A 12788-nucleotide genomic window follows, 5' to 3' on the forward strand; every position below is an offset into this window, starting at 1 on the left:
TATAGAAAATTCAAGAAAGGCAATAGGTAATCAGAGAAGGCAGATCACTGAGGGTCTGGATTCAGGGGAAGGGATCAATAGCAAAAGGATACAAGGAAACTGTACCTTGATACTTGGTGTGGCTACGCGATTGTGTACATTTACCAAAATGCACCCCACTGTACCCTTAAAATGGGTGGATTCCATGGAATCCAGATAATACTTTCACGCAAAGCATTAGAATTCAAAGTATTTTTGCAGAGGCCGTTTTGCTCATCTTGGTCACGTCTTTAAATGTCTTCATTCTGATCGAGGTTACATTTCAATTCTCTCCCTCCTCGCCAATGTAGAGACATTTAATTTTGGTACTTGTTAATACGGGTCACCTGATCTGTCTTTTTATGTTCTTGCTATTGCTGATTAATTAAGCCTAGAACAACGTTCAGAAAGGTTTCAGGATGACAGTCTTCCCTGGAGCTGCCTGTGTCACACCGCACGGAGCCCTATGAAGCCCTCCCCCTCCAGACACAGCCTGATAGAGATGCCAGCCTGCTTCACTGAGAGGGTCCTAGGGCAGCAGCGCTGCACACCTCCTCAGTGGCAGCAGTACATGCCCTAAACAACCACATCAGCAGTAAAATTAATGCCATTTAGATTTTTTATGACTTGCAGTGTCATTAGTTTTATTCCCTGTAGTTCTCGCTGTGGGAGAAGGACGTGCAGAACCCTGGGTTCGCTTCTCAGTTGCCGGGAAGCCTTCTATAGTATCAAGACCAGCTGAGATGTTTTTATTACTTTTCCCCTCCAGGAGGCAGTCTGAGGGTGAATGTTGGCCTCACTGCTCGCTCACCCGGGGACCTCTCAGAGCATCAGTTTTCTCATCTATCAAGTGGGATCAGATCTCCAGGCCAATGAAAACAATAAAAAAGCCATGGGCATCCAGGCATTCCGTTAATGTTAATCAACCCGCCTCTGAATGTTATCTGAGGGGAGAAGAACCCTGCCCTGCCATGTTGTATGACGTGATCACTGTAGTTTTATGGAGCAAGGCTTTCAAGAAGGGGTTCGCACACTCTTCCTGCAAAGGGCCGGATAAGTATTTCCACTCTGCAGGCTGTACTGTCTCTGTGACCCCTACTCAACTCCACTGTTGTAGCCTCCAGCAGGCAATATGTAAATGAATTGATATGGCTGTGTTCCAATAAAACTTTATTTATAAAAACAGAAAGGGGGCCATGTTAGACCCTTGAATGGTAGTTCACCAACTCTTGATTCAAAGAAGCATCAAGCAGAGTCTCCCAGATCCCAAAATTCTTTCAAGGGCTATGGCTAAATCAGGAAATTCTAAAATTTAGTTTTAGTGCTTACAGATTTTCCCACCTCCACTCCCACCTCGCTTTCTTGTTTAGGCCCATTTTTGTGCAGCTTCTTATCAATGTCATGTTAATAACTACACAGGTGGGTTGGCCACTTTGAGTTCTGCTCTTAGGAAAGAGTGTCTGAGCCATGGGATACCCACAGTTGCTTATTCCTGCTAGCTCAAACCCAATTTCTCACATGTCTTATTAGGTTCCTTGCTTGTTAGGAACAACCTCTCTGGGTAGGTATATAATAAAACAAGAACCATTATATGTGGCAGGCTCTAATGTTCAAACAAACAATGTTAAATAATCTTATACCTTTTTATATAGGGACTGATGGAAATTCTTTCTGAAGTCAAGCAGGTGAATGTTAATATCTGTTCTTAGCTCTTTTTTTGGGCTCAAACTACCTGTCTTGTGGTGAAAACATTGGAGGGTTAACCAAGTACCTTTCCAGTTGTGCCCAGAGGTTCAGAGCTCCTCTATGAGGATGATTTTGACGTTACCTACAGGTGGCCTACAGTGGGATAGCTGTGTGCTGCCAGCTAGGATGGCTCTTTTTGTGAGAACAAAAAACCCATGTGACATCTCAACCATAGGATGCTTGCATCTGCTTTTCTCAACAGCACTATTTTGAAAATAAAGTAAACACAAGTTCTTTAGGAGTTACTAGGTGATTTTGCCCTGGATGAGTTGTGATCCTGGTAGTCAGCTGTGAGAGAGAAGTGGGCAATCTTTGGGATCTGCTCACTTCCGGGCTATGTAGGCCATAGGTCTCATACGTAAGGGGCACAAGGGAATCCCTGGTTGGTAAGAGGGAAATACTTCCACATTGTTTATATCTCCTTTAATCTACACAAATAGGTTAAGTCTTACTGATATTTAATATATGGGTTGATAGTAGCAGACATACATCTTATTATTAAAAATGCTGTGTAAATAACACAAACACTGGGCCTGTGTGCTGCAGGCCACTGTCACCTGGGATGTTGGTTCCACAGTTAGGAATCTGTATTTCAACAAGCGAGGTAGGAAGTCTCCCTATTTTATTATTATTATGATTATTATTTTTTACCTTAAAAACAAATAAACTTTCATTAGTAAAAGTTACAACCTTCTCCCAGCAGTGGGGAGGACTAATTGCATCCTTTGAAAGTAAAGGAGCATGAAAAGAGGAAAATACAGAGCAGTTTTTTAGCTTGTGTCACAAACATAAGTAGGAGGGGGGGGATTCAGGTGCATGAGGCTGTACATGCAGGCTCTGAAGGAGCACACAAAGGACCACTAAGCCAGAGGGGGGCTGGAAATAGCCCACAAGATGGCCTGCAGGTGGCAGGGAAATATGTGGTGCTAGGTGGCTTTGACACTAGAACACACCACTGTCCTCGGACAAGGGAGAAAAGATTTATTCCCCCCCAGTGAACAGTGTGGTTCAGGTCTATTATTTGCTCCATATCATTTTGCTGAGCCATGTTTAGAAAATTTTTAAATGGGTTGGTGCAATCCAAGAGAGGGTGATGATGTTAAAACAGCCATCGACAAATAGCCGCAGAGGGTTCCTAGGCTGTGCTGGGTTTGCAGGAGAGGATTCTCAGCTCTCTCAAGCAGAGCAGGGGTGTATTGAACCTGGCTCCTTCACCCTTATCCTTAAAACAGGATGGGGTGGGATGAGCACACCAGGTCACATCAGGTCGTTCTCAGGTGGCAGCTAAAATGTGCTGGACCTCTCTACCCTTCCTGGGACCTGTGTTCAGTTTCCTCAAGAACAAAAGGAATTGTGTTTTCTCAGTAAGGCTTTAATTTCTCCTCCCAACTTGACACAGTGCTTAATGTGGTGTCCATGATTCAGAAACCCTTCCATTTTATTTCCTTTTTCTTCCTTTTTAGTGGTGTCACTGTCTCCATTGCCTGGATCACCCAACTCTCTAGAACAGTTCTGGCCTTCTTATCCTTCTTCTTTTCCTTCTTGAGGTTTTGTCACTTTCTCTCTTGCTTCCACTTTGGGGCTTTTACCACTTTGGCCACTCCCTGTGGGGCTCGTACTGCTTCAGCCCCCCTACTCCCCTTTTAAAGATTTATTTATTTATTTGAAAGAGAGAGAGAGAGAGAGAGAGAGAGAGAGAGAGAATGCATGTGTGTGAGCCAGGGGAGGGAGGGAGGGAGAAAGGGAGCAAGGGAGAGAGAAGGAGGGAGGGAGGGAGAGAGAGAGAGAGAGACAGAGAGAGAAGCAGACTCCTTTCTGAGCACAGAGCCAGATGTGGGGTCCGATCTCACAACCCCAAGATCATGATCTGAGCCAGACACTCAAATGACTAAGCCACCCAGGCCTGCCTCTCTTTGCAGGCACTCTAGTGCACATATTCCTTTTTTTTAAATAATAAATTTATTTTTTATTAGTGTTCAATTTGCCAACATACAGAATAACACCCAGTGCTCATCCCGTCAAGTGCCCCCCTAGTGCAGATTCCTGATCCAGGTGGCAGGTGTGGGTCTTGCAGCTTGCCATGCCTATCCAGAAGGCCCTGCTTGATCATCAGCCTCTTGACTTTGGACCTAAACCCCACTTCCAAGGGTAAGTGTTTTGCTCTGTGATTACTCTCTTGATCTTGGCTACTATACCATGGTCATAGGCAGAGATCATTGCTGTGGTCATTAATGCAACAGCCACACAGATTGCTTCCCCTTTGGTGGTGATGACCACCATCTCCTGAGTGACTCTGATGCCATCCTCAAATTGGAGAATGCCTGGAAGCATGATCTTTGTCCCATAGCAGATTGTGCTCACTGCACTATCTTTTGTCACTAGCCACTGATGAGAAGTCAGCAGCTTTTCCCAAGGGTGAACAACTTGCCGCAGGTGACTCTCATCCTTGTGGTTGTCATACGGCCACTGGCATCAGGCACATCATGCATTGCCCCAGATGGTCCTTCCCACTCATCATGCCAGAAGGAACCCTCCCAAGTTCCTGCATCTGACCACCAACTCTTGATAACAAACCAAGGTGCACACATAGTGTCTGAACATAGGTACCAGCCTCATGACTCACTCAAAAGATTCCTAGTCTTCTTTTGATCATCTTGCTCTTGTATATGGTCTGCACTTGGAGTGGCCTCTTTCCTGCAGCATTATGTGGGGTTTTCTGGAATAAGGCATCTGTCAGAGTTCCTAGGGCCCCACAACAGTGCTCCTTCAGGAGCGCTGTGTAGCTGGACAATTCCCACATACTCTTTGTCTGCCTCTCTGGGCATTTCATCAAGTGAGTGGCTCATTTTTTATACATGATTAGCCATCACCTTGGAATCCAGAATACCACTGTGTCCTGTCTTCTCTACTCGAAGTATCCGTCGGATCCAGGCTACCATCTCATGGGGAGAGGGGTTGGAGGGCTTGTCAAGATGAATGGAACCTGTCCCAATATTGCCCCCAATCTCCCAATATCCCACTTCAGAGGATTTGAACCACAAGGTGTTTCATGGTTACATTCAGCTTAGCACAATCCTTGAGCAACAGGGGCCCCTGAGATGTGTCCAAATGAGCCACCTTGGACTCAGGCCTGAGAAGAAATTCTTCAGCGTGTTGAATTTATGCTACGTCTTCTTTCAGGAATGACTTCTACTCTTGATTCTTCAGCAAAATAAATACATCCTCATCCACCATGTTCAGGAAGTCTCTATTTTAAAAAGCTCACTGGCAGTCCAGAATAGCTGAGAAGTGAGCAGCATCCTGCAGAGCCTCGGTTCTTCAAAGTGATGCCATCAAGAGTCAGGCTTTGATGTTGTGCAACTGGGTATATGGAGGCTGATGTGTGAGTGTCACTCCATTATCTCCTCTCTCTCTGCGTGTTTATGCATGTGCACACACACACACACACACACACACACACCTGGATACATGCACCATACAACACTTTCTTCTTTGCAATCATGCAGGAGGTAGTGCCCTCTAGTTTACGTAGGGTATGTTCTGTGTGAGCGCCAATGACTCCTAGAAACCAGACCCTTGTGGGGCTTGCCGTCTGCCAAGCACTGACTTGAGAAGCTGGTGGAAAACAGATTCCAGATGTTTACTGCTAGCATTGATCACATAAGGGCACTGTAAATAATCCTAATGCTCCTGCTCATTGGGGAATACATTGCATGGTGTTCATGTGACAGATACTCTCTAGCAGTTTGAAAGAATGAACTGGAGCAGGGGTAACCTATGGTTGTTGGGCCAGAGTGTGTCTGTGTGGCTCTTGAGCTGAGAATGGTTTCACTCTTTTAGAGTGGTAGAAAACAAGAGACAGAAACAACAACAAAAAGGAATATGTGACAAAGCTGATGTGGTCCACAGATCCCAGAATATTTGCTGCCCAGCACTTTAGGGGAAAAGTTTGCCAACCCTCCAGACTAGAATAACATAGAGGGATCTGGAAGTGTAATGTGGGGAGGATGAAAGGCAAGTTACAGGACATCATGCTCAGTATAACAGGAATTACAGAAGTTTTGTAAACTGCACAAAATAGAACTATAAGTGTGTGTGTGTGTGTGTGTGTGTGTGTGTGCATGTGTATAGTAAACATATAAAATCACACCTGGGGCTCCTGGGGGGGTCAGCCAATTGAGTGTCTGCTTTTGGCTCAGGTCGTGATCTTAGGATCTTGGGCTGGAGCCCCACTTCGAGGTCCCTGCTCAACGGGGGGAGTCTGCTTCTCCCTCTTCCTGTTTCTCCCCCTGCTTGTTTCTCTCTCTCTCTTTCTCAAATAAGTAAGAATCTTTAAAATAAAATAACATCTGGATACACTCTGAGTCATGATCGTATTTTCTCTGGGGAGAGAGAGAATAGGAAATGAAACTGGGGAAAAAATAAGGATTTTCACTTTTATCTGTGATATTCTACTTCTTGAAGAAAAAGGAAGAAGAAAGAAAAAAGAAGAGAGAGGAATATATTTTCTTCTATCCATCCTTCTTTCGTTTCATCCATCCCTCCATCCACTCATCCTTCTATCTGTCCATCCATGTGTCCTTCCATTCATCCATCCACCCATCCTTCCATTTATCATCCATCTGTCCTTCCATTCCTCCCCTCATCCCTCCATCCTTCTATCCATCCATACTTCCATCTATCCATCCCTCCATTCATCCATCCTTTTATCCGTCCATCCATCCATCCATCCATCCATCCATCCATCCATCTATCCATCCATCCAAAGAGACATTTCTCATTATAAGATGTTCCCCTTAATTCTGCCCCCAGGATTCTGGCCCAGCACAGAGCTTTATACACAGCAAATGTCTGATATTGGGCCCCACTTACCACTGTCACTAGGAAATAATAACTTCTGTTCCTTTTTTCCTAATCATCAAATTATCAAGCTTCCGATGCATAATTATACTTATAACCTTCTTAAAATAGAAATACCCAAACCCAAGAGGATGTGATGGCATTACCTACATGTGAGTAATTGCTAAGGTTAACGTTGGGCTAGTCATATGCATAGGAAATATTAGATACACACATCTATTCATTTTATGCTCATGCATAACAATTCATTTGTTTAAAATAATGCTTCATTATATTACAGCCATTACTACCAGTGGAAAAAAATGTGTGAATTATGCATTTATCTCTTTTCCTATGGCCCAGCCTCCAACCATGAATTCTCACAACTGTTCTTAAAAAAGCAGCATACCTACTTCAGCCTTGCAAAAGATTATTCCACACAATAGAGAGAGAAACAAAGCCCCAGCAGACTAGTTACCTAACGTGGCACATTCTCATTAGCCTAAATTCGGTGGCATCAGCAGGAAGCTTCTCATCACCTGATCTGTGGGCTGCAATGAGTGTCTTTGCACAATTCCTCAGACTGGCTGGCAGGGGCATGTGAAGATGCCTTTCAACAGTAGTTGGAACACTTTCACATGTAACACTTTCTATTATACAGACATAAACCAAGAATGAATGCTTCCTCTGGGATGAATTGTTTTGAAAGCTATAAAAACCCAGTGGCTCTGTGAAGGTGTGTTCTGGACTCGTGCATGCTCTGGAGCTGGGCTACTTACAAGCCAGAGTGAAGAGAGAGACGAGCAGGAGTGAGGTCATGCTCAAGTGCAGAGCCCCCGCCGCGTTGCAGTCAACTTTGGAGTTCTTGCAGGAGCACACTTGTACCCTGAGGTCCGTGATGTTCGTCATGGGGGGTTTCCCTGAATCTGTCACCATGATGGGCAGGTGGTAGTTTGCTTTGTTCAGGTTTTGAAGAAGGCTTACCAGGGCATGCGTATCTGTGGAGACACAGGAGGACCTTTATGAGTGAGGGTTAGACTTTCCCAAACAAAAGAGTGAGCTTTTGGTGACGAAAACCACACCAAACTGGCAATGCGTGTTGGTTTATAACCCATGAGCACCTTTAAACTTAAATTCATTAACAGCAAATCAAAATCCAAATTTAGCTTCTCAGGTGCATGAGCCCACACCTCAAGTGTCCAGCAGCCACACGTAGCAGGTGGTTGTGGCATAGGACAGTGCCAGATGGAACATTTTGCTGCCAAGGAGTCCTGTGGCTCAGGGCTGTGATAATCTATTTCAAGGGGGCCCACCTTTTTTTTTTTTTTTTAAATTTTACTTATGGGAGAGAGAGAGAGAGAGAGAGACAGACAGACAGACAGGGGAGGGGAAGAGGGAAAAGGAGAAGCAGACTCCTCCTCGCTAAGCAGGGGAACCGATCGTGAGGCTTGATCCCAGGACCCTGGGGTCATGACTTGAGCTGAAGGCAGATGCTTAACTGACTAAGCCACCAAGGCAACCCGGGGACCTACTTTTGTGAAGATGACCACATACTAAGAACTTCCTCCTGCGAATTTATTACCCTGATAAAACCATTTTTGCAAAGATCACATTCAACATCTAGAAAAACTGACTTAAAAACCCACTCTCACATCGTCATACTGTGCATCTTAAATATACACAATTTTTATTCATCAACTCTTCTTCAATGAAGCTGGAAAAAAGTGAAAAAGAAAAAAAAGGAAATGATCAGCTCAGAGCAGTTTTATTCAAGAATTCAAATTCAAATAATCAAAATAAATTCTTAGACCCCCCAAAACACCCCAAAACCCAAAATCACTCCCAAATCATCCACTCACTCTAAATGTAGGCAGGACCCCCATGGGGGGCAGGTTCTATAGCCTACAGCTTTATCAGTCCTCAGCTGCAGCTCTGGATCTGGGTGGGAACCTGCAGCTTCACCCCAGCAGGGCACTGAACTTTAGGCCCTTGTTTGGTGGGAGTATGTGCTGTGAGCCTGGTTTTGGGCAGTGTGCAGAAATGGTCATCCCAGTCTGTCCCCTGTTTAGCCTTGGGCTATTCTTTTTTCAGGAACTCAGATGACTAGGGATTTTTTTTCTTTTTTTTAGAGAGAGAGAGAGAATGTGAGAAAGAAAGAGAGAATGTGTGAGAGCATGTGAGTGAGGGGAGGGGCAGAGAGAGAGGGAAAATCTCAAGCAGACTCTGCACAGAGCATGGAGCCCGACATGAGGTTCAACCTCACAACTCTGAGATCACCACCTGAGCCCAACTGACTGAGCCTCCCCTCACCTCCTTCTTTTTTTTTTTTTTTTTGACTCTCCCCTTTCTGGGCATGAAGAGTGCTAGGTATTAAAGAAAAAAAAAGGAGGACCAGGAAAAGAACTGAGAAAGACATCTATCTCCTAAATAAAACCATGAGGAAGACAGAACAATGAGATGAAACCAGAAACAGGTGAAATGTCACCCTGACCAGAAGGAGAAGCAGCAGAAACAACCAACATGTGTAGTCACCTCATTGGGGTGGCAGGTTAAAGCAAGAACATTCTTTCATCTCCCTCACTTGGATGAGAGACTCAAGAGACTTTCTTTAACGAACTGGTGGTTATTCCAATCTGCTAGAGCTACAAAAGCTAGCAAAGGAAGCACTAACCCCTCAAACAAGGGGAGGGCTGTTTTAATTAAAAGTAATCAGTGTAACAGAACTCATTCTTTAAAAAGCAATAAAATAGACAAACAGGCGAAGGGAATCAATAACAAGAGGAAGGCACTAATAAAATGAGATATGAGATAAGGCCATTCAACACATATGAGATTTTTTAATAGAAAATTTTATGCACAATTGTACAGCACATTTTCAAGACTTAATGAAATGCGTAATTCCCAATCCCTCTCGAAAAGTCTGCCGCTGGTGGATGGGGAGGGTACCCGGGCTGGGTGCGATTCAGGAGAAGTTCACTACTGGAGACAGAGTGTGCGTCCACTGCATGGATTCTGGTTTTTTAATTTCTTCCAAAACAAGGTGAACTCAGTAGTGAATTCACAGTTGTCACAGGGAGGGAGGTGGGCATTAGGAATGCTGCCTCGGTCAGCATTGGTGTTTCAGTATTAGTAAGGCAGATGGGAAATGTGGGGCCAACCCACGAATTCCACCTTCCCGCATGGAAAGACTGGTAGAAAGAGACATGGCTTGCAAGTGTTCTACATGAGGGATAGGACAGATGGGCGATGATATCACAGTTGAATATCAAAGCCCTGGTTGTTGCAAAGACAAAGCTAATTTTGCTGCGTAAAGTGGAAAATGATGGGTGAGAAGCTAAGACTCTATAAAGGTCATTATACCAGTGCTTCTTATTTCTTTAGTCATCTATGAGAACAAGTATACCATGGAAAATCTCTCTTTAAGTGCGGTTGAGAGTCAATATCGGCACAGCTCTCTGGGAGAAGAGACGGCTGAGTCACAATACACTTGGGGAGAAGCAGAGATCCTGGCTTCTCAAGACTGAAGGTTGGGTGGGTGGAGGGCACAGAGTGTGTGGTACAGGATGCAGAGTGTACAGTGTAGGATGTACAGGCTTAGGATGCATAGTATGGAGTGTACAGTATATAGAGTATAGGATACACAGCATAGATTGTGCAGTATAGGATGCATAGTATAGAGTGTATAGTATAGGATGTAGAGTATAGAGTGTACAGCATAGGATGCATAGCATGGAGTGTCAGTATAGGGTGTAGAGTGTGAGGAGCCACTAGTATAGAGTGTAGTATAGGATGGAGAGTATAGGATACACAGCATAGAATGTACAGTATAGGATGCATGGCATAGAGCATATAATATAGGATGCAGAGTATGGAGTGTACAGTATGGGGTGTAGAGTATAGGATGTATAGTATAGAGTGTACAGTATAGAGTGAGGATACACAGCATATATTGTGCAGTATAAGATGCATATTATAGAGTATAGGATGCATAGTACAGAGTGTCCTTATAGGATGTAGAGTGTGAATGGCCACTAGTATAGAGTGTATAGTATAGGATGGAGAGTATAGGATATATAGCATAAATTGTACGGTATAGGATGCACAGTATAAAGTGTATAGTATGGGCAGCATAGGATGGAGTGTACAGTATATAGGATACAGCATAGAATAAACAGTATAGGATGCATATAGAGTGTATAGTATAGGATGGAGAGTACAGGAAGCATAGCATGGAGTGTCAGCATAGGGTTTAGATATAATAGGAGGCATGGTATGGAGTGTATAGTATATAGTACATAGTGTACAGTGTACGGTACAGAGTATACAGTGACCAGCACGGGGTGTACAGCACGGAGCACACAGTGTACCATGCACAGTATAGAAAAGATAAGAAACAAAAGAGAAAACTTGGGTGTTTGCATTTGTAAGGAACCTCTATGTGTTTGCACAGATTGCATTCATTTGCTAGCGGGAAAGTGGTGAGTGCTGGTAGAGGTAAAGGGTGAATCGCTCAAAGTCAACCATGTGAGGCCAGGAGGGAGCAGGAGGCAGGAGGAGGAGGGAGGAGGAAGGAGGAGGAGGGAGGAACAGTGTGGGAGAGGACGGCAGGCCAGGGAGGCCAGGCTTCAAAGCTAGAGGAGCAGCCACAGAATGTTTAACTCGACTTACTGTTGATCTTGGAGACCTTCCAGACTTTATCGGGAACAGCTTGTTTGTGGATCTCAAATTTGAAAGGGTCCGTATTTGGGTGAAGATCCTTATCTGATGCTCCCAAAATCACAACGCTGAGGTTTTTGGCATCATCACAGACTTCAGCGACTGTTGGGTAAATGAAGGGCGCATTGTCGTTCACGTCCTCCAGAGTTATCAGCAAAGTTCCGGTACCGGTAGCGGGAGGGTTGCCTACGGGGAAGGAGGGAGACGTTTAGCAGGCAGCTGGGCCCCGGCCAGAGCAATCTGCCACAGCGTTTTCCTCCAGCGCGCTGGACACCTTTATTATTGCTAACAGGTTTCAAGCAGGACGGACGGACTGGCTTACGTACGTGTACAAAGTCTAGTGGTTTACTTAAAAAAGCCTTTGCTCGTATATAAAACTTTTGATTTAAATTCTTTAGCCATTACCTGTAGAATGCAAAGCTTCTAGCACACAAGCCATCCCGACACACACATTTTAGAGAATGTTATTTTTAAAAAAGCTCCTTATAAGCACACGTGTGATACTTTCATTTAAAGAAAAGGGTGTTTCATTTCAATAAGACTCACAGTGAGTTTATTTACCTTTTTCTAAATTTATTTTTAATCGTCTATACAGTAGAGGTTTTCTTTTGGGACAAACCACTCATTAACAGTTCCTTTTTTTTTTTTTTAATCATTAACAGTTCCTAATTTCTGTGAGAAAAGTTAGATCCCAATTTGCAGGCCACAAATCGCAAGCATGCAGATTTGCCCTATTCCAAAAAGGATTTGGCTCACCTCTAAGACATGGTACTCTAATTTTGTGCCCTAACCTAGGGTCTGGCTCCATTTTATTTTCCCTATCCTCATGTGCACTTCCAAGCCCAATCTTATTTCACCTCGTACTATGCTTATTTCTTGAAATGCTCATCAAGTTTAAAGTTGTGTTCTGAATCACACGGGGGTTCGAAGGCTAGTGAGTATTTGAGCCCAGGGTGATATGCCAAGTGCAAGGCAAGGCAAGGTCGCTCTCACAGATTCTGCTGGTGAAGACATGGTGAGTCCTTTTTAGATTCAGGCTGGTTATTCCATCCTTACCTAGACGATAAAAGGGCAAACAGGCAGAGACAGCTCTTGGGCAGGTGACACTCAGCACAAAGGGCCAGGTGACTGCAGCCCTGTTGCTGAGGAGCCACTTTGAGGCTGCTTCCCCCAGCACTTGGGGAGCTTGCAGCTGTACCCTCACGGGGGTGGGCAGGAAGCATCATCACACATCTGCCCAGAAGGATATGAGAACCTGTCCAGTGACAGCCTCCTGGGGGATCCAGGGAGGCCAGTGAGACATGTACTCTAGCAGCTCCTATAAGCCTCCTGTGCCCATCGTTCCAGGAGGGTCACCAGACGTTCCGCCAACACTCAAATTGGCTGTGGCTCAAGCCTTGCCTCTTGGCCTCCGTGGATGCACGCAAAGTCACCCAATGCCATCGTGGGCTGTGCCCTGCCGCAGGGTG

The 12788-nt window shown here is 44.6% G+C and overlaps 1 protein-coding gene and 1 pseudogene across 1 annotated transcript in view; both read right to left on the minus strand.

Moving 5' to 3' along the window:
- The window catches only part of CDH13 (cadherin 13), a 1000623-nt gene that overhangs the window by 5561 nt on the left and 982274 nt on the right, over positions 1–12788 (minus strand). Inside the window, exons 12-13 of the mRNA XM_026004901.2 lie at positions 11272–11505; positions 7383–7601 (exon numbers count right to left, since the gene is read on the minus strand). Of these exons, the coding sequence (XP_025860686.1) occupies positions 7383–7601; positions 11272–11505 (453 nt within the window). The remainder of the gene's footprint in view (positions 1–7382; positions 7602–11271; positions 11506–12788) is intronic.
- On the minus strand, positions 3795–4998 carry LOC112924580 (H/ACA ribonucleoprotein complex subunit DKC1 pseudogene; annotated as a pseudogene).

This window comes from Vulpes vulpes, chromosome 12 (genome assembly GCF_048418805.1).
Source record: "Vulpes vulpes isolate BD-2025 chromosome 12, VulVul3, whole genome shotgun sequence".
NCBI classification, from domain to species: Eukaryota; Metazoa; Chordata; class Mammalia; order Carnivora; family Canidae; genus Vulpes; species Vulpes vulpes.